General features: G+C 38.5%; 2 protein-coding genes across 32 annotated transcripts in view; one reads left to right on the forward strand and one right to left on the reverse strand.

The window, feature by feature from the left end:
* The window catches only part of LOC110177636 (chromatin remodeler ATRX homolog), a 597,323-nt gene that overhangs the window by 147,729 nt on the left and 427,319 nt on the right, over positions 1-22,275 (reverse strand). For 3 of the 31 annotated variants that reach the window (XR_015273288.1, XR_015273281.1, XR_015273298.1), the window contains 2 exons: positions 16,131-16,317; positions 14,969-15,499 (listed from right to left, as the gene is read on the reverse strand). The exons of 23 other annotated variants lie outside the window; for them this stretch is intronic. Coding sequence is in view for 1 of the 8 variants with exons in the window: in XM_086840130.1 (XP_086696256.1) it covers positions 14,741-14,778 (38 nt within the window). In the remaining 7 variants the exon portion in view is untranslated. Of the gene's footprint in view, positions 1-6,674; positions 14,779-14,968; positions 15,500-16,130; positions 16,318-22,275 lie in introns of those variants that run through there. 5 more of the 31 variants (XR_015273279.1, XR_015273296.1, XR_015273287.1 and 2 more) reach the window with 3 other exon arrangements.
* On the forward strand, positions 508-7,570 carry LOC147644819 (uncharacterized). Its single transcript, XM_086840223.1, has one exon. The coding sequence runs from the start codon at positions 508-510 to the stop codon at positions 1,699-1,701; it is 1,194 nt and encodes a 397-aa protein (XP_086696349.1). The 3' UTR covers positions 1,702-7,570.

The following is a 22,275-nucleotide window of genomic DNA, read 5'->3' on the forward strand; positions in this document are numbered from 1 at the left end:
TAATCAATCCCTTTGACGAGGCAATCGCCTCTTGGGTGCCGAAACCTTTTTGGTAATTTTAACACACACTTAGCTTCTGTCAGAAAAACTCTTTCAACTATTTCTTTTCAGGCCGTCAGCTGATAGGGTGGACAGGGGGATCAACGGATCACTGTGTCACCCGCCGTAACTGTGTACACCATCGGTAGTGCGACTATACTCTCCAAGCGAGGGCGGCTGGAATTGCTGACCAATTGTAGTCGGGCGGACTTAGGCTAGTCTTGAATCAGCCTCCCCTCAAGTCAGGTGTGTGACGCGACCCGTGCACACTGACTTCCAGGTTCGCAACTGAGGAGTTAATCCAGCTTTGTCTGCACGGAGCTTTCCCAGGGCCAGGCAACCCTGGGTCGTACGTGACTTTGCCGCAGTTTTGGGGCGAAGCTGCGGTCGACCTGTCTTCAAAGCCCCAAACCCTCTCTGGCTATCTGCGCTTGCCATGTCGAGCAAAGCGGACGTTCATGCAATGAAATGAATACTACAAACCGAGCTTCGGAATTCCCGGGAGAGGATAAACCCCAAAAATTGTCAACGAAGGACGAGAAGGAGATGCTGAGGCCGAGATTGGTCGCGGCATCTCACATTGTATCGGAGACCGACGAAGAAGGGTCGCAATCCGAGGGGAGGGCGAGTAGCACTCTCCAAGCTAAACACACAGGTGGGGCTCAGCTAGGCACCACCTCAGAGATGGCTAAAATGTCTCACCATCAGAGACGAGCGAGGGTCAACAGAGCCCGCTTCGTTCTCGGCAAGATAGCCAAGAACGAGGCTGAGGGCAAGACTGACCCTTGGGATGCCGAGGACAAGGCCAAATTCCTTGCGGAGATCGCGGAATTCGAGGCATACAAAACGGCTAACCCGTCGGCGGTCCAGCCCTCGAAGGCGAAGCGAATTCGTTCACAGGAATTGAGCGAAAGTGTACCTAAGAGAGCGAAGGACCCACAGGGTAAACCGAGAGCAATTAACTTTGTCAGCAAGACAAAGAAATTTAGCGAGGTGGCCAGGGACAGTCTTGCTATGGCTCTGATGGACGAGCTCAATGACGACGGTCGCCTGCTGTCGGAGAAGTGGGAGGAGATCGAGGCCAAATTGGCCGACATGGTGACCGACAGGTTGGTTAGCATGCCGACCGGCCCCATCCCCTCCTTCGACTCCTCAGACGTGGTCAGAGGGCACCGGGTCATCAGGTGCGACGATGGGTTCTCCCGAAGCTTCCTGGCGGAGTGTGTTGCTAAGATTAGCGACACATGGGCTGGCCTTAAAATTAGGCTAGTCCACGCCAGGGAGATCCCAAGGAGACCCAGAGCTCGCATCTGGTTACCAAAGGGCCAAACTGACCATGCAAGGGTGATTGCCTGTCTGAAGGCCCAGAACCTAGACATCCATACAGAGAACTGGACTATCCTCAGAGCAGAGCAGGAAATGAAGGCGAGCCAGCCTTTCTTCCTGTTGATTAACCAGCGCTGTCTGCCACAGCTGAAGGCAAATGACCACAAGGTCCGGTACGGCATTAGGAAGGCCAAGATAAAGGTCTTCTTGGCCGAGCCGGACGAGATTCTGGAGGAGGTCGATGACACCAACAAATTGTTGGACGACATGGTCATCGACGACAAATCTCCTGACGCCACCCCCACCAATATCGATGTCGAGAATCGTGCAGATTAACTTGAAGCGCAGCTCGCACGCTTCAGCTAATCTCACGAGACAGGCAAGTCGCTGGACTGAGAATCCAAGGATACACACTACTGTGCACAAACACGAATGGTAGGTCGAAAGCTTGCATTGTAATCAAGAATTATTTTAATGCTTTTCTCTGTTCCAATCTTAGAACACCTGACCTAGCAGTGGCCAGATTCGTGGCGGCAGATGGGAGCGGAGTCACCATATCATCGGCGTACATGGCCCATGACGAGCCGGCCTCGCCTGAGCCGGTAGTCAAGCTGCTGCAATAGGCGGAAGTGATGAAGACGACCCCATGGTGCTCGGTGCTCGGGTGTGATGCGAATGCGAGGCACACGCTCTGGGGGAGTTCGGAGACTAACGAAAGAGCTGAGTCACTCTTTGACAATATTATTTGTAGATGTTACGATACTTATTACATATCATATTACATATTACATATGGGAATACGCCGACCTTCATCTTTCCGAGCACGGAAAATTTTCAAGGTTGGGAAGAGGTGTTAGACCTCACCTTACAAATAGAACATAATAAGTACAGGGTCGAAAACTGAAGGGTTTCGACAGAGCACTCCTTCTCACACCATAGGTACATTTTCTTTGAGATAACGACACCAGTTAAGAAACAGGTGCTAAGAAGAAACCCCAGTAAGACGGATTGGAACAATTTCAGCGAAATTGTCCAATCTAAAGTAAACGGCAGGAGCATCAAGACTATATCTACTGCAAAGGCATTCGACAAGGAGGTGGAGGACCTAACAAATATTCTGAACAACGCCTTCAAAGACACTTGTAAGCTAACATTCTCGAAGAAGCAATACCCACCGTGGTGGACAAAGGAACTAAGCGAGCTCAGAAAGAGCGCGAGAAAGTCCTTCAACAACCGCTATGTAACCCGGGATTGGGGAACATACAAAGAGGCACAAAAAATTTCCAAGAAGGCAGTATACAAGGCCAAGAAAGAGTCCTGGCAAAACTACTGCGAGTCACTAGAAGGCATAAAGGACACGGCGAGAGTAAGCAAAATTCTCGCTAAAGGGCACATAAGCCCTACCATGATCAACAGAGCAGACGGCTCTGCTACGACAACAATTGAGGGTCACTAGAGCTACTAGTTGACACCCACTTTCCAGGAAGCCTAAGGGTGCGCTCGGAACCCGAGGAGGGAACGAACACTCAAATGGACACACCTACGAAAGACATCATTACCACTAAGCGAATTCAGTGGGCAATAGATTCTTTCAATAAGTATAAAAGCCCGGGCCCAGACGGCTTAATACCGGCAATGCTACAATCAGCCAAGGATAGCATTTGCAAATAGCTAAAAACCATTTACGAAGCTTGTTTAAGACTGACGCACATCCCACTGTTGTGAAGGGAGGCAAAATTCATTTTTATACCGAAACCGGGAAGAAAGGGGCATATCCTAGCAAAGGATTATAGACCGATAAGTCTCTCCCTCTTCGCCCTGAAGACACTAGAGAGACTCCTGGCCGTCCACATCCGGGAATCTCTAGAAGGACATAACCTCTCGAATGCGCAGCATGCGTACCGCAGAGGAAAATCAACGGAAACAGCGCTACACATAGTAGTACATCATGTCGAGAAGACATTACAACACAAGCAATACACAATGGCAGCCTTCCTAGACATCGAAGGCGCGTTCAATAACGTAAACCCCGACTCTATCCTGGGCTCCCTCAACTTGTTAGGTATTAAGAGAGGCATCAGAGAGTGGATCGGGGTCATGCTAAAGAGCAGGACGATCACAGCCGAACTGAGTGGCACTCACCTCACGCGGACTGTGAAGAGAGGCACACCTCACGGCTGGGTATTATCGCCCCTACTCTGACTCTCAAATATGAACGCCATATTGACAGATCTCAATACGGGTGGAGTCAAAGCAGTTGCATACGCAGACGACGTAGTACTGCCAGTATCAGGACCATACCCTGACGTTATTAGCGAAATAATGACGGGTGCGCTTGGTCGATTAAATAAATGGGCAAAAACCTGAGGACTAGGTATCAACCCGACTAAAACGGAACTTATCCTCTTCACACGAAGAATTAAGATACCACCCTTCAACATGCCCAGTATAAACGGCATGGAGCTAAAACTAGCGGAGCGAGCAAAGTATCTAGGAGTAATTCTGGATAAAAAAGACGGGCAGTGAGTGCGGGGGCCGTGGGTGCAATACGCTCATGCCCCGCGGCTGCTCTCAACGCTATCCTGGATATAATGCCGATAGAGCTGTTCGTGAAGGACATTGCAGCACAGAGCGCAGTAAGACTGAAGGCAAGCAATTGCTGGAGAGATTACGGCGCCGGGCACGGCAAGATTCTTGGAAGCAGCGGCATTAACACAGACGTTAAGACCGACTACATGATCGCGGAGATGAAATTCGGGAACGCATTCTCGACCTCATACCCATCAAGGGAAGACTGGAGTAGGGGCATAGTAGTACACCGATGGCTCAAAAATGAGCTGCGACGTAGGGGCTGGGATCTACGCTGAAAATTGGGGAATTGAAAAGACTTTCAATCTCTCTAACTCAGAGACGGTCTTTCAGGCTGAGTTACTAGACATAAGGGAAGCAGTCAAACTTTCCTTAAGGCAGGACCTCAGGGGAAACAGAGTGCAAATCTACTCGGATAGCCAAGCGGCTATGAAATCCTTAGCTGCCGTGAAAACGAACTCACGACTAGTGGCAGAATGGAAGAAGGCCCTTAATAGACTTGCCGACAACAATAAGGTACAAGTAACATGGGTACCGGGACACAACGAGATCCCAGGAAATCAGAAGGCAGACGAACTAGACCATGCAGGCTCGGCAGGGCTAAGTTCTGACTTAGAATTACCGATCTCCCTAAACGCGATCCAGACAAGGATCCATGACCACTTTAAGCAGATAGCTAATAAGGAATGGAATGGAAGGAAAGCCGAGGTACGACAAGAAACGTACCAGTGAACTGCTATCCAACAGCAAGCAAATATTAGCAGGTTTACGGCACTCACCACGGGACATTGGGCGATCGGTTCGCACGCAATGAAGTTGGGACTGCCATACAATGCAATCTTTAGAAGCTGAAAGCAACCTACAGAGCAAGAGACACCGGGACATCTGCTCTGCTTCTGCCCAGCGCTAAACCACATCAGACAAGAAAGGAAGCTAACTTCGGCACACCGAAGTATATATACCCTTGCAGATAGAACTTCTATGACTATGAATCCATACAATATAAATTATATATATTTGTGTTAAAAAAAAAACAATGAAGTAATACCTGCTTTCAAAGATGTATAAGTATAAGATTAGTAACGCCATACGATTTTTTTGCACACGATTTTTTCGTGCTGGCTTTTGAACTGGCTCCAGGCTCTCTCGCACTTCGTTCAAAAGCCAGCGAGAGAGCGCTCTAGAGCCAGCCGCTCTCTCGTGCTGGCTCTAGCCGCTCTCTCGTGCTGGCTCTAGACTCTAGAGTCTAGAGCCAGCAGCACTCTCACGCATACAGCAATGTTTTCGTGATGGCTCTAGAGCCAGCAGCTCTCTCATACGCATACAGCAACATGGCGTGCCTCAAAATACCGATTTCGCGGTTGAATTTATTACAAATTTGTACATTTATTTTATTTTATTTTTATAATTTATATATATATTTATATATGGGCAATTCTCCAGAAAGGTCCACCGCGGCCAAAAACATAAAATTGCTTAAAAACGAGTATTTTTAACATGATTATAAAAAAAATTGGTCAGGATGATCAAGACTAAGAGAATTTTTCATTTTCTAAAATAAGTTTCAAAAAAATCGATGTCAAACACGCGCAAATGCAAAAAATTTTGTTTTTATCAAAAAAAGGCATAAAAAATTGCATGTTTTGTTTTGATGTCAATCTATTAAACAAAGGGATTTTGCTTTGACTTTTGCTTTCTTATATCACATAGAAAACCCAAAGAGTAAATAAAAAGTGGAAAAGGACATATGCGATCATCAATATTCGTACAATTTTAGTTTGAATTATCGCTTTCCAAACTGTCGCGTGCGACCGGGACTAAAATTGAATTTAAAAAATAACTACTTAATATTTTAAAATCAAACCAAACAAATTATGAAGAGAATTCATTGCGTAATTCATTAAAATTTATTTTACTACAATTTTTCATCACGTTTCGCTGAAATCAGAGCTTAAACTTGTTTTTTGCAAATGTAACTTCTATTTTTGTCGCGTGCGAACGCAGTACATTTTAGTGAATATCTTGAAAACAAACAAGGGTTCAAAATCGACCTTAGCACCAATTATAGTGCTAACCAAGAGCTATACGTTTCAATTTTTATAAAATTAAAATAAAGTCTTGGCACATGTGTTTTTTTAGTTTGAATGCGTACGAATGTCGCATTCGACACCAGAGAATTGCCCATATATGTATATATAAATAAATATTATTTCTAAGTCAATTGAATTGAATAATTATAAATCTATATATATAAAAATGCTCTGTTCGTGTCTACATCCTTCATAGACTCGAAAAGTTCTGAACCGTTTAAGCCCAAATTTTTACACAACATGCGTTGAGGTTCCAGCTCGGTTATTGACTACTTTTGATGTTGATAGCTTATCTGCGGTGGCGAATATATCTATTTTTTTAGCGTTTCCAAGTGCCCCTACTGCTGCGCCATCTACAGGCAGCCAGCTGAATCAAAGCATTTCCTGTCAAACATTCAAAACATATTGAAAGAAGAAACTTGAAAAGTTCTGAACCGTTTATGCCCAAATTTTTAGAGAAGATGCGTTGAGGTTCCAGCTCGGTTATTGACTACTTTTGATGTTGATAGCTTATCTGCGGTTGCGAATATATCTATTTTTTAGCGTTTCCCCGTGCCCCTACTACTGCGCCCTCTACAAGCAAATCAAAGCATTTCCTGTCAAACATTAAAAACATATTGAAAGAAGAAATTGGAGATACAAATTTTATTTTTTGTTCAGGTTCAGTAAGAAACGAAGTCATGCCACCAAAGAAGTCGAGATTGGGTCGTCGTATTCGCAATACAGAAGCAAAAAGACGTAAGATTGCGAATATGACTGACGAAGAACGGGCCTCCATCCGAGAGACGCGGCTGCGCGATGAACTTTTACTCATACAGGTTAATGGTTCGGAGGACCGATTGCAATCATATATTGAAATGTCGTCAGTTGTTTCATCAGTACATTGTCGATATGTATGCAAAAATTGAAACAACGTTAGCTGTTCCTCCGATTGAATCAGAAGAAACTTCGGTCCGAGGAATTTATACATTTGCGGGATGCTGTGATGAATGACCGTAATACAACCAACGTTGGAAAGCTCACGATTTTGCCATCCTCATACATAGGTAGTCCGAGCCACATGCATGAATATGCTCAAGATGCCCAGGCATATGTTCGTTGCTACGGCCGTCCAGACTTATTTATCACCTTCACATGCAATCCAGCTTGGGACGAGATAGTTCAGCTGTTATTTCCTGGACAATCATATAGGGATAGGCATGACATCACAGCCCGTGTTTTTAGACAAAAGCTCAAGTCACTGATGGATTTCATTGTGAAACATGGAGTTTTGGGATCTGAGCGGTGCTGGATGTATTCAGTAGAATGTCAGAAGAGAGGATTGCCGCATGCGCACATACTGATTTGGCTGTATGATAAAATTACTCCAGACGAAATTGACAATGTAATATGCGCTGAGATTCCACGGGCAGAGGTTGATACAGATTTGCATGCAGTTGTCATCAAGAACATGATCCATGGCCCATGTGGTACCCTCAACCGAAGTTCACCATGCATGGTAGACGGGAAGTGTTCCAAGCGATATCCTCGAGCATTTACAGCCAACACCGTAACAGGGGACGATGGATATCCTCTGTATAGGAGACGGTCAACTGAAGATGGAGGGACTTCGGCAACTTTAAACATGAGAATTGGTGATATTGAGGTAGACAATCGTTGGGTGGTTCCATACTCAACACTATTGTCAAAATCATACAAAGCGCACATCAACGTAGAATATTGCAATTCCGTGAAATCGATTAAATATATCTGCAAGTACGTGAATAAAGGCAGCGATATGGCAGTTTTTGGTGTTCAGGCAGAAAATGGGGACAGCAATGCAGTACGAGTTGTCGATGAAATATCTCAATACCAGGCTGGAAGATACAAAAGCAGCAACGAGGTTGCATGGAGAATTTGTTCGTTCCCCATTCATGAACGCTATCCAGCTTTAGTTCACTTGGCAGTCCATTTGGAGAATGGTCAACGTATCTATTTCACAGAAAGAAATGTGCAAGAAAGAGTCCTGAATCCGCCAGCGACAACTCTGACTGCCTTCTTCACCTTATGCCAGGAAGATGATTTTGCCGGAACATTGATGTATTCAGAAGTGCCCTCTTAACCACAATATGCCACAGAGAAACGTGGCAGGGTACAGCTAGTACATATATAAAAATGAATTTAAATGGTATTTTTTTGTTATTATAATAATAATATTTAATATATGTATATATTTAATAATTCAAATATATAATATACATACATATTTAAATATTGGAATTAAACGAATTATTTTTATTTTTTGCATTACTTATAAAAATAATATAATTAAAAATAAAGAAAAAAAGAACAATATAAAGGGACTCAAGCACTTTTAAAATGTAAACAAACTAAAATCAAAACAAACAAACACATCGATATGCACATGTATACATCAGCTGTTTTTGCTGCCGTTCTCGTCCCCCTCTCTACCTAACAAGCGGTCTTCAGCCAAAATATAAAATTTTAATTTTTCGTCGTTGGGCATGCGAACAGAAGCACACACATATTCACGCACACATGCGCACTTTTTTGTTCTGTGTTTACTCATACATGCAAACGCATTCTATTTTTAGATATTTACGCTCTCAACTTTGTGAGAGCAGGGAGAGCGCCATTCTCGTTTGAATCAAAAAATTAGCCTCATATTGCAAAACGAATGTATGGCCGTGAGGCATCTTATAAGTTATAAAGTCTTTGCTGCTTTCATTTCATTAACCTATACATATTATATTTGCAGTTCTACATTAACAGAATTGCATTTTTCCTCTACATCAAACGATCGTTTGTATGGCACCTATATAATATAGTCGTCCGATTTTCATGAAATTTTACACAAAATTTAAGACTGATATAAAATTGCTATATATAAAATAAGAGCATTTTGAAGCATTTTTAAAACCAGAAAACTATACAGAAGAAATTAATTACGCAATAAAAAAAAGTGAGATGGGAAGGAGACAGGAATATCGACTCTATCATTTAAACAAAGAAGAAAAAATTAAACTACTTAATTTACTAAAAAGTTTCAATGACATTCAATATCGTGAAGGTGACAATTTGACTTTCACGAGTGTCGTTAAGCATGAAATTAATACACAATACGGTATGGTTACTCTTTTGCTTTCGAATAGGAAGTTGAGAAACAAATAAAAGAGATGTTGGATCAGAAAATTATTCAGCACAGCCAATCACCCTACAGTAGTCCATTGTGGATTGTACCAAAAAAGGCTGATGCCACAGGTATAGAGAAGTTTAGAATCGTAATCGACTATAGAGGACTAAATGAGATAACAATAAGCGATAGATTTCCCATCCCTAATAAGGATGAAATACTCAGGACAATAGGACGTTGTCAATATTTTACAACAATTGAAATTGCCAAAGGCTTTCATCAAATTGAAATGAACGAGAAATCCATAAAACAGACCGCTTTTTCGACTAAATATTGTCATATTGAGTACACACGTATGCCATTCGGATTGAAAAATGCCCAGCAACATTCCGAAGATGTATGAATCACATACTTAAAGATTTAATAAATATACATTGTTTAGTTTATCTCGACGATATCATAATATTTTCTGCGTCACTTGACGAACATTTAAACTCTTTAAGGGAAGTATTTAAAAAATTAAGAGAGCCAAATCTTAAACTACAATTGAATAAATGTGAATTTATGAGAAGTTTTTCTTGGTCACAAAATTGGACCACATTGTGTCAAACCAAATCTAGACAAAATCCAGGCTATAGTAAAATTTCCCATCCCAAAAACACAAAGAGAAATAAAATTATTTCTGGGCCTTCGTGACTACTATCGAAAATTCATTCCCTAATTTGCTAATATAGCAAAACCAATGACACAGTGTTTGAAAAAGGGGGCTAAAATAATAATAAATGACGAAAGCTACATTAAAGCATTCAATAAATTAAAACTTAAATTAATAATTAATGATTCTATACTTATTTGCCCAGATTTCAATAAAAAGTTTTAACTATCTATCTTATCAAGAAAACAAACCCATTAATTATATTAGCCGCACATTAAATGAACACGAAGAAAACTACAGCACAATTGAAAAAGAGTTATTGGCCATAGTATGAGCAACAAAGGTGTTGAGGCCCTACCTGTACGGGCGAAAATTTGAGATAGTAGGTGATCAGCAACATTGGCTCAGCAACATTAAAGAACCCAATATGAAGTTGCAAAGGTGGAAAATAAAATTGAGGGAGTTTGACTTTGACATAAAATACTTGGAGGGAAAATTGAATCATGTAGCAGACGCCTTGTCCAGAGTTCGAATTGAGGAAAATTATTATGAGGATAGTAGTACACAAGCTACTGTGCACAGCGCTGAGCAGGATATTGGTTATTTAATACCGCTCACAGAAAAACCACTTAATTATTTTAAAAGACAGGTCGAAAGGATTAGGGGTGACACAGAAAATGTGGATACCACACACTATTTCAAAAAGGAAATAATAAAAATAACGTATAATAGCTTGAACAATGAAAAAGCCAAACAAATATTCATAGATCACTTTTGTGCAAAATCAAGCACATTGTATATTGAAAATGAGGCAGACTTCGAAATATTTCAAAGGGCATTCCAAGAAATCTTTAATTCAAAAACAACTTAGTTATTAAAAACCAATATAAAACTAAAAACATTGAAAGTTACGCGGAATTAAAGGAAGTTATTTTAAGCAGCCATAGAAAATTGTTGCATTTAGGAATCGAGAAAATGGTCAGGCTTTTTAAAGAAACCTATTACTACACAGATTTTCAAAAACTTATTCAAAACATAATTAGCGAATGTGATGTTTGTAATCGTGCCAAGATCGAGCACAGAGATACATCACACACATTGAACATTACACCAGATGTGGAAAATTCGAGGGAGAAATATGAAGTAGATATTTACACAATTAGAAATCAAAATTATCTAACATGCATTGACCTGTACTCAAAATTTGCTAGTGCAATTGATTTAGATTGTGAGGATTGGATGGAAGTCCGAAGAGGACTCATCCGAATATTTAATAATATGGGAAAACCAATAATACTAAAAACAGATAGAGATAGCGCTTTTATGAGTATTTCACTTAAAGAATGAGGGCGTTGAACTGCAAATAACAACAAGCAAGAATGGTATAGCAGACGTAGAACGGTTTCACAAAACTCTTAATGAGAAAATTCGCAAAATCAATACCGATGAAAATGAAGAAAATCGTCTAATGAAGATGGAAATAATATTGTACACATATAACCATAAAATAAAACACAATTCCACTGGCAGAACCCCAGCTGACATTTTTATTTACGCAGGTACACCCAATTATGATAACCAACAAATAAAAGAATCTGGAATTCAGAATATCAATAGAAATAGAAAAGAATTCAAAGGAAATACTAAATTCAGAAAGGCAACCCTAATTCATGGTAAACTAGATAACCCATTTAAGCCTACTGGCCGAATTACATTGAACCAAATACAATAATAACTTGGAATTTACCGAAAGACAATATTATAATTGAGGGAAACAATCTATTAATCTGTTCTGTAATTTTGAATGAAATATCAGCATGTAGTACAAGCATAGAATACGCACAAAATGTTTACGTAAGCAATATTGTCAAAAAATTAAAACCTTTATCGTATATTGAAACGAAAGATATTATTTTTTAACAAAACAATGAACACAGAGTTTACAAAATAACAGTTGTTATAACATTTTCAATTTTAATATTAAGTATAATACCAATTTTAATGTGGAAATTTAAGAATGTACCCAAAACATTGTAACAAAAGAAAAACAACCACAATAACAACTACAAGAATTACCACAACTATACCCTGTGCTGTCATGAGGACATGCCTTTATCATGTTGTGACATGTTCATCTTCCGACACCCCAGCCTCCTTACTTAATAACACAGCACTTGATATTTAAGAAATTCTACCCAAGCCTTTAACGTAAACATAAACAGTCACAGCACTGCAGCGCTTTGATACAAACAAAAGACCCAGCTCAATATTGTAAACAAAGGTTGGTGGCTGATGCAACGAGAGCATAATTCTCAAAATTATTCAGAGCCGCCTAGGTTTCATACAGAATTGTAAAAAACTTAGATTTCAGTCTTAAAGGAATATCCATTGTGAACAGAACAAAAATCTTGTGAAATAAAAACCCAAATAATTTTATTAATTTTTATATTAATTATTAATGATCGAATTGCAGTCTGCAAGGGTAAACAAACTTCAGCGTGCTGGTTTCTTCTTTGTCTTGTATGTTTACGATCGGGCTACTTTCTTGGCCGCCGACTTTAATGAAACCCTAAGGGATGCAGAGAATATGACTTTATAAGTAAACTTTACAAATACTATATACTACATACATATATTAAAAAACATAGCAAAGTTCTGTGCTTTATAAAGCCTGCAGATAAATACCGACAAAATGAATGTTATGTCAGTAAGGTATGGCGTTGGACGTAGGTCGCTAGCAACGGACATAAAACTGATTAAACAGCTCAATTATTTAAAAGTAACCTTGCCCTGAAACATGTCTATTACGCCTCATCTTCAGAAAAGAAAAATAATGCAAAAACGACTGTCAACAGCACTTGGAAAACGCATCTTTCTTCCGAGCACTAAGTTTAGACTATTCGCTGCGACTGTCTGATCGATATGTGCTACGCATCCAAAATTGTGAATTCGAAATGGCCGATGGAGTTGAGAATCCCCTGAAATTTTTTTTTTATCGCATAGATCTATTCAGAATAAAGCAGAAAACAAAATATAACGGTTCAAAGGGCAATGCTATAAGCAAATGTGTCTTTTTATTTTGGAAATAGTTTAATAAACTCAATTCTAGCCAATTGAAAGCCTTCATAGATACCAAAGCAAATTTTGACTATTAATAAAGTACTTTATGAGATTATGAATTCCAATAGAAAGCCTTTATAGATACCAAAGCAAATTTTGACTATTAATAAAGTACTTTATGAGATTATGAATTCCCTGCAGTACCGCATGTCATCAATAGGCCACTGTCATCGACTGTCATCAACGCGCCGTCTGCGACTTCTACCGAGGCCACGCTCTGCCGACTGCGACTTTTACTACTCTGCCCACGATACAGTTACGACAGTAGTCTAGACGGCAGTTGTCGGCAGTACCATGTATTGATGAATTGTTGTAGATGACAGCCTAAGACATGCCCATGTTAAATTCATCAACAATTTGTATGGCTCATTCATTCATTCATCGATGATTTATCAACAACGCCTTGACTATTAATGAAATGTTAAAGAATAGTGATGACTGGTACTGCAGGGTTTTAATACCATTAAAATTAAGACGAAAACAAATTATGTGTAAATATTACACTGTAGATGCATCTATTCCCTTACTTATAGCATTTTTATATGAACCGATAACTTTCGAATTTTCCTTTTCGAAGACTTTCCTTTTTGACTTAATAATATTAATGATAAATTTCAGGGAAATCGGTCAACAACAACAAGAATAAAAACTTAAATTAAATTTGACTGTGAAAATGGTCGTTGTGTAAATACTTTTGACTACCTATGTATTCAAACATATACCTTATATGGTCAAAGATGACTCCTTCACTGCATTGCAAACATCCTACAGGTACTAAGCAGACATCCTGTTTTACTACTGTGATATTTGGAAACTTTAACAAGAGGTGACAACCATCCGAGGCGTCCGTTTTCAATGTAAATTCAAGCTATAGTATTAAAAAGCAGCGCAGAAATACCTAACCCACTTAACCGGAACTTTATAGTCCTCAACACAAATAAGTTGAATTGGAGAGAACGAAAATGCTCTCTATTCTCGAATAATTCTTCCGGAAGCCAAACTGGAAATCTCTAAGAACACGGTTAACTGAGACTCGTTCCGTAAAATCGCCTAATTATTATAATAAATATCAAAAGAAAGCGTGCTACCCGTATTCCATTCTATGTCAAACTATGGCTTATTTCCAGTCGAAGTTGCTGGGGGCATGTGTGCTACTGATTTTACAATACAGGACATGATAAATTGTAGACCAGAGGTCGGGTTAGCCACAAATTAGTTAATCAGATATCTATCCAGATTGCTTTGGTTTTAATCAAGCCATCTAAATTTTGGAAGATACTCGTTCCACCGTTTGGGAGAAGGAAGAACTCGAATATTTTCATGAGTTCGTTTCCATTACTGCTATTTTATTTATTCATTTCTTCGATCTTCGGCATAAGTTCTTGAGATTTTCTGACTGTCCGCAATACCCTGTAGGTTCGTTATGCGAGTGCTAAAGCATCCAACGACGAGTGTGTTATTAACGCCTGTTTCCATGCAGAGGTCATGCAATCTATCAAACCCAGTTTTGGAGTTATTATAATTGTAGTAGAGAAGTTTCGCGTTGTAATTTTGACCAGCTATATGAAGGGATACGACAATTTTAAGACCTATATTGGCAGTATTTACTTGACCATCCCAGATAGTTCCATACAGGTGATTTGCCGTGCGTATCGCCTGGGTCCACTGTAAAAGAGACTCTGGGAAACAAGCTTAAATGTAGTGTGCACATGTATTGAGGACGCATTGTACCAAGAAATTGGTATAAACATAGCAGCGATATATTTTATATGGTCGGAGGGGCCTCCTTCAATGCCTTGCAAACTTCTGACTGAAATTATAATACCCTGCAAGGGTATAAAGAAAAAAAATAAAAAAAACAGTGAACTATATAAAAAAAAAATAAAATTCGAGAACATTCAAAAATAAAATAAAATAAATTGAAACAAGAAAGGAAGCTAACTTCGGCACGCCGAAGTTTATATACCCTTGCAGATAGAACTTCGATGACTAGGAATCAATACAAAATAAATTATATATACTTATGTTAACAAACAATGCAGTAGTACCTGCTTTCATTTTATTCACATATAAATATTATAATTACAATTTTACATTTACAGATTTGCATTTTTCCTCTATATCTAACGATCGTTCCTATGGGAGCTATATGATATAGTAGTCCGATTTTTATAAATTTTACGCAAAATTGTAGAGTATAATAAAATGGCTATATATCAAATTTGATCAAATTCTGTTGAAAACTGAAAATGCTATAATTTTTTTTGTAAAAATTTTCCGATCATTCCTATGGCAGCTATATGATATAGTCGTCCGATCCGGCCCGTTCCGACATACGATCCGATATACGAGTGAGAGTATATAAAAGACTAACTACAAAGTTTCATTCAGATAGCTTCAAAACTGAGAGACTAGTTTGCGTAGAAACGGACAGACGGACAGACGGACAGAAGGACAGACGAACAGACGAACATTGCTGGACCGACTCGGGCGTTGTTGCTAATTAAGAATATATGCATATATAGGGTTGACATCATTTAGAATGCCCTGTAAAATAAATAAATATTAATAATTCATAAAAAAAATTAAAATTCCAATGGAATATATGGTGGATATGGTGGTCGAAAATTCAATCGTTTCTTTCAAAGTAAGATTCGGCGGAGGTAGAAACCTAGTAACGGTAGCCAGTTCCCCTTAGACGGTAGCATTACCGCTGCCAAAAGTAAAATTCACAAATTTCAGGGAAATATTTACCATGGAAAAATTTCATGACTTATCGAATCAGGTTTCTAGAAATTTACTATAGTATTTTAATTCCTTGCGGAATAATCGACCAGAACCAGTAGTTAATTTGAAATCTAGGGGAAATAGAGAGATTAGGCCATGCAAGGAAAGAATTTACAGATTTTATACGAGCACAGGTAGCGACCTTGTGTAGCCGAGTCGTTCATTGAAAGGTAGGAGATAATAGCAGGCTGGCACCCGTTTTTATAAAAACATTAGTAATAAAGAAGATCAGTCCAACATATACAGTCAGCACAACATTTTATCGGACTCTCTGTATTATCAAGTTTAGCCGACTATTTGTTCGAACTTTCAGAATTTGAACTACTTTTTTTGCGTTTCAATGAAACAGGTGTTTTCTAAAGACATTTTAATAAAATGATTTTATACGTACGTTTCTCATTTTGTGTCTTCTATTTCTGAATGCAGCGGTATTCGGAAATTATTTTTTGAACTTTATTTATAATTAGTTCGGAGTTGGCTTCTGTGTGCTTCTTATTGCTGGATTTAGTTAGTTTTGAGACTCGATTGGACGAAATGGGACGTGATCAATATTTGTCATTAAAATTGCAAAATGTATTCTAAAATTACATTTAGAAAATCGTTAGTATAATTGGAAAATCATCTTACATAATACATAGTGATAAAAAAAATAGGAATAGGAAGTGACACAAAAAAAGTTTGTGCCCAAACCATCCGAAGCTAACTACACAAGGCCGGTTTACATGGTAAAATGCTCGCCGATAGCCATATACATATTTCTGACATAATAAAAAACGTATGGAGTTTACCAAACTGCACGCAAACAACAACGTGACGAATCTAAATTTAATATATTTGGAAATAATGACCCGCCTAAAGTATGAAATAAGTTCAATGAAGCCATGAAAGAAAAAAACATAATCCCAACTGTAAAGCATGGTGGCGGAAATGTTATGGTTTGGGGCGGTGTAGCTAAGAGTGGAGTTGGCAAAATGGTCTTCATTACCGATAAAATGAATAAAACCACATATATAAAAATATTTTAGAGGAATTTTTTTTTCCTAGTACTAAAAAACTTGGGCTAAACCTGGAGACTCTCTCCAGGTTTCTCTAACGATCGGAAACACTCATCTTATTTGGTGCAAGAGTGGCTGATTTGAATATGCCAGCAGCTTAAAACCCCTTCATAATCACCAGATCTTAGTACTATAGAGCATGTATGGGATATTAAAAAAAGGATACGTAAACATGCCATTTCTCCCCAGGAATTCCTGAAAACGGTGTTGCAAGTTAAATGGGAAAATATTACTAATACTTAGACGAGCAAACTAATAAAAAGCCGTTTACAAGCTCTCATAAATGCTAAGGGAGGACCCACTGAGTATTAACCATTTTTAAAACAAAGGATATCGTATTTATATACATTTCAATGAAGTGCCCGAAAAATCTTTGTGCGAGAATAAATACTTTTTAATTTGAGAATTTATCTTATGTTTAAGTAATAACTTTTTAATTTTTTTATTATATGAATGTTAATTTTAAATATGATATATAGAATTTTGGTTTCCGTTACGAAGTTTTTGAATTATTTATGAATAAAGTTGAATGTCACGGGTGTCCGAATAAATGTTGACCTGACTGCAAATTAGCAAACAAGGCCGACAAGTTATTGGGCGTTTACCATTTGAAAGCTATTAGAACCTGACAAGTCAAAAGGAGGTGAGGGTCAACGAAGGGGTCAACCCTTGTTTTTCTTTTAGCAAACCCTTTTGCGAGTTCTTTCTCTTGCAAAGTAATAAGTGGGGGGGCCAGTTTTTATCGAAAGTAAACATCACAAAATAAAACCAAATATTCAATAAATACCATTTCGAAAATTCGGAATATATTTAAATTCGCATGTGACCACAACTGAAGCGTAGAGTACAGCGAAGAGCGTCGAGCGACGAGTTCTTTTGTACTCTTACTTTCTCGTGTGCACCGAATGCAACGCAACGCCGCAGGCGTACAGGTAACGCTTTCAAAATGAAGTACACACTTGAAACTGCTGTAGATCGACAACAGAAACGGAAACTTTTACACCTCGTATTCAAAGTTTTCAAAAAGTTATCGTGCGATACAGCAGGAAACCAACGTAATAGGGCAGGACAATCCTCAGCCAATTGGTTATAGTAAATTAAAAATAGTTGTTTTAGTGAAGTATTTATTTTTATTTTAGTGAAGTAGAAAAGAGGAGATCTGTCTGGCCATAACAGCGCCAGAGCGGAGTGGCCGTTGTCCTTGCGGATGCTGCGCTTGGCGACCGGTGTTATTAGAGTAGCAGGAAAATAGAAGCTGAAGGTTTTCACAGCAGCTGAAGGCTTCAAGCGCACGTCCAACGTGAGGCACCCTAGCCTGGCGTAGAGTGTGGACGGCAACAGACCTATCATCTGGTGAATCCCTTATTATACAGTGAGCAATTAGGACATTTAGAGGAAGATCCCACGGAGAAGGATTATAAAAACTCCGTGGCCACTGAGACGTGTGCTACGTAATCAGATAATGTAATTGATTTCAGATAATGTACGGTTAATTTGATATTGACTATAACCAACTATGTAAAACGCCTAAATTATATTGTTTCGTCATTAATTAAGGTAATTTATAGACATTTTTATTGAGCAGCCGGCACAGCTGCTTTTCCGTAGTTTTGCGTATATTGCGAATCATAGTATGACTTATACCTGCAGTACCGCGTGTCATCAATAGCCACTGTCATCAACGAGCCGACTGCGACTTCTATAGAGTCGACGCTCTGCCGGCTGCGACTTCTATAAATTCGACGCTCTGCCGACTGCGACTTGTACGAAGCCTACGCTCTTATGTTGCCATGGTGATTGTCTCTCTCACTGCCTCACTCACTCTTCAACCGAGCGGGATGACCCAAAAGCAAATAAGTTAACAATTAAAATCGAACCAACTGTTTCGCACCCTAGAAATTTAGCATTTCTATGTGTATAATATATTATCATGAACAATTTTAATGATATGTCTGCATGCAGCTATTGTACTTAGAGTACAACATCGATGGTGCGAAGTGTAAGAAAAGGCTTCGAGACCATAAGAAGTTCTACTCAGCACTCCTAGGTAATTATGTATTTGTTTTTAGATTTTGATTTCGATTTATTTTCCATATTTTCCGTTTTCAGATGCAATAAGTCAAGTTGATGCAACGGAGCCAGCTGCCAAATTGTTGACTAAAAGCCTTCGTTGCGCAAAAAATTCGGAGGCACAACACAAAAAAAGGAAAATGGATGATGGCGTTTTAGAATGCGGTCCGAGCGTTTTCCAGTACCTCAATACTTAATTTTTCATGTTTATTATTATTATTTTATTATTATTATTATTTTTAATTTATTTTGCATTATTATTAAAAGAACTATTTTTAATTTAACTATTTTTATTATTTAATGTATAATTTTAATTTTATTATGTTACTTTTTAATAGAATATGAAAAAAGTGAATAAATTGAAATATGTATCGTTAGTATAATTGGAAAATCATCTTACATAATACATAGTGTGATAAAAAAAATAGGAATAGGAAGTGAACCAAAAAAAGGTTGTGCCCAAACCATCCGAAGCTAACTACACAAGGCCGGTTTACATGGTAAAATGCTCGCCGATAGCCATATACATATTTCTGACATAATAAAAAACGTATGGAGTTTACCAAACTGCACGCAAACAACAACGTGACGAATCTAAATTTAATATATTTGGAAATAATGACCCGCCTAAAGTATGAAATAAGTTCAATGAAGCCATGAAAGAAAAAAACATAATCCCAACTGTAAAGCATGGTGGCGGAAATGTTATGGTTTGGGGCGGTGTAGCTAAGAGTGGAGTTGGCAAAATGGTCTTCATTACCGATAAAATGAATAAAACCACATATATAAAAATATTTTAGAGGAATTTTTTTTTCCTAGTACTAAAAAACTTGGGCTAAACCTGGAGACTCTCTCCAGGTTTCTCTAACGATCGGAAACACTCATCTTATTTGGTGCAAGAGTGGCTGATTTGAATATGCCAGCAGCTTAAAACCCCTTCATAATCACCAGATCTTAGTACTATAGAGCATGTATGGGATATTAAAAAAAGGATACGTAAACATGCCATTTCTCCCCAGGAATTCCTGAAAACGGTGTTGCAAGTTAAATGGGAAAATATTACTAATACTTAGACGAGCAAACTAATAAAAAGCCGTTTACAAGCTCTCATAAATGCTAAGGGAGGACCCACTGAGTATTAACCATTTTTAAAACAAAGGATATCGTATTTATATACATTTCAATGAAGTGCCCGAAAAATCTTTGTGCGAGAATAAATACTTTTTAATTTGAGAATTTATCTTATGTTTAAGTAATAACTTTTTAATTTTTTTATTATATGAATGTTAATTTTAAATATGATATATAGAATTTTGGTTTCCGTTACGAAGTTTTTGAATTATTTATGAATAAAGTTGAATGTCACGGGTGTCCGAATAAATGTTGACCTGACTGCAAATTAGCAAACAAGGCCGACAAGTTATTGGGCGTTTACCATTTGAAAGCTATTAGAACCTGACAAGTCAAAAGGAGGTGAGGGTCAACGAAGGGGTCAACCCTTGTTTTTCTTTTAGCAAACCCTTTTGCGAGTTCTTTCTCTTGCAAAGTAATAAGTGGGGGGGCCAGTTTTTATCGAAAGTAAACATCACAAAATAAAACCAAATATTCAATAAATACCATTTCGAAAATTCGGAATATATTTAAATTCGCATGTGACCACAACTGAAGCGTAGAGTACAGCGAAGAGCGTCGAGCGACGAGTTCTTTTGTACTCTTACTTTCTCGTGTGCACCGAATGCAACGCAACGCCGCAGGCGTACAGGTAACGCTTTCAAAATGAAGTACACACTTGAAACTGCTGTAGATCGACAACAGAAACGGAAACTTTTACACCTCGTATTCAAAGTTTTCAAAAAGTTATCGTGCGATACAGCAGGAAACCAACGTAATAGGGCAGGACAATCCTCAGCCAATTGGTTATAGTAAATTAAAAATAGTTGTTTTAGTGAAGTATTTATTTTTATTTTAGTGAAGTAGAAAAGAGGAGATCTGTCTGGCCATAACAGCGCCAGAGCGGAGTGGCCGTTGTCCTTGCGGATGCTGCGCTTGGCGACCGGTGTTATTAGAGTAGCAGGAAAATAGAAGCTGAAGGTTTTCACAGCAGCTGAAGGCTTCAAGCGCACGTCCAACGTGAGGCACCCTAGCCTGGCGTAGAGTGTGGACGGCAACAGACCTATCATCTGGTGAATCCCTTATTATACAGTGAGCAATTAGGACATTTAGAGGAAGATCCCACGGAGAAGGATTATAAAAACTCCGTGGCCACTGAGACGTGTGCTACGTAATCAGATAATGTAATTGATTTCAGATAATGTACGGTTAATTTGATATTGACTATAACCAACTATGTAAAACGCCTAAATTATATTGTTTCGTCATTAATTAAGGTAATTTATAGACATTTTTATTGAGCAGCCGGCACAGCTGCTTTTCCGTAGTTTTGCGTATATTGCGAATCATAGTATGACTTATACCTGCAGTACCGCGTGTCATCAATAGCCACTGTCATCAACGCGCCGACTGCGACTTCTATAGAGTCGACGCTCTGCCGGCTGCGACTTCTATAAATTCGACGCTCTGCCGACTGCGACTTGTACGAAGCCTACGCTCTTATGTTGCCATGGTGATTGTCTCTCTCACTGCCTCACTCACTCTTCAACCGAGCGGGATGACCCAAAAGCAAATAAGTTAACAATTAAAATCGAACCAACTGTTTCGCACCCTAGAAATTTAGCATTTCTATGTGTATAATATATTATCATGAACAATTTTAATGATATGTCTGCATGCAGCTATTGTACTTAGAGTACAACATCGATGGTGCGAAGTGTAAGAAAAGGATTCGAGACCATAAGAAGTTCTACTCAGCACTCCTAGGTAATTATGTATTTGTTTTTAGATTTTGATTTCGATTTATTTTCCATATTTTCCGTTTTCAGATGCAATAAGTCAAGTTGATGCAACGGAGCCAGCTGCCAAATTGTTGACTAAAAGCCTTCGTTGCGCAAAAAATTCGGAGGCACAACACAAAAAAAGGAAAATGGATGATGGCGTTTTAGAATGCGGTCCGAGCGTTTTCCAGTACCTCAATACTTAATTTTTCATGTTTATTATTATTATTTTATTATTATTATTATTTTTAATTTATTTTGCATTATTATTAAAAGAACTATTTTTAATTTAACTATTTTTATTATTTAATGTATAATTTTAATTTTATTATGTTACTTTTTAATAGAATATGAAAAAAGTGAATAAATTGAAATATGTATCGTTAGTATAATTGGAAAATCATCTTACATAATACATAGTGTGATAAAAAAAATAGGAATAGGAAGTGACACAAAAAAAGTTTGTGCCCAAACCATCCGAAGCTAACTACACAAGGCCGGTTTACATGGTAAAATGCTC

This window comes from Drosophila serrata, unplaced genomic scaffold (assembly GCF_035046125.1).
Source record: "Drosophila serrata isolate PLE 108 unplaced genomic scaffold, ASM3504612v1 contig_88, whole genome shotgun sequence".
NCBI classification, from domain to species: domain Eukaryota; kingdom Metazoa; phylum Arthropoda; class Insecta; order Diptera; family Drosophilidae; genus Drosophila; species Drosophila serrata.

What these genes read in the sequence shown, in the direction of transcription:
- LOC147644819 (XM_086840223.1), top strand. Translation starts at nt 508, where the DNA reads ATGAATACTACAAACCGAGCTTCGGAATTCCCGGGAGAGGATAAACCC.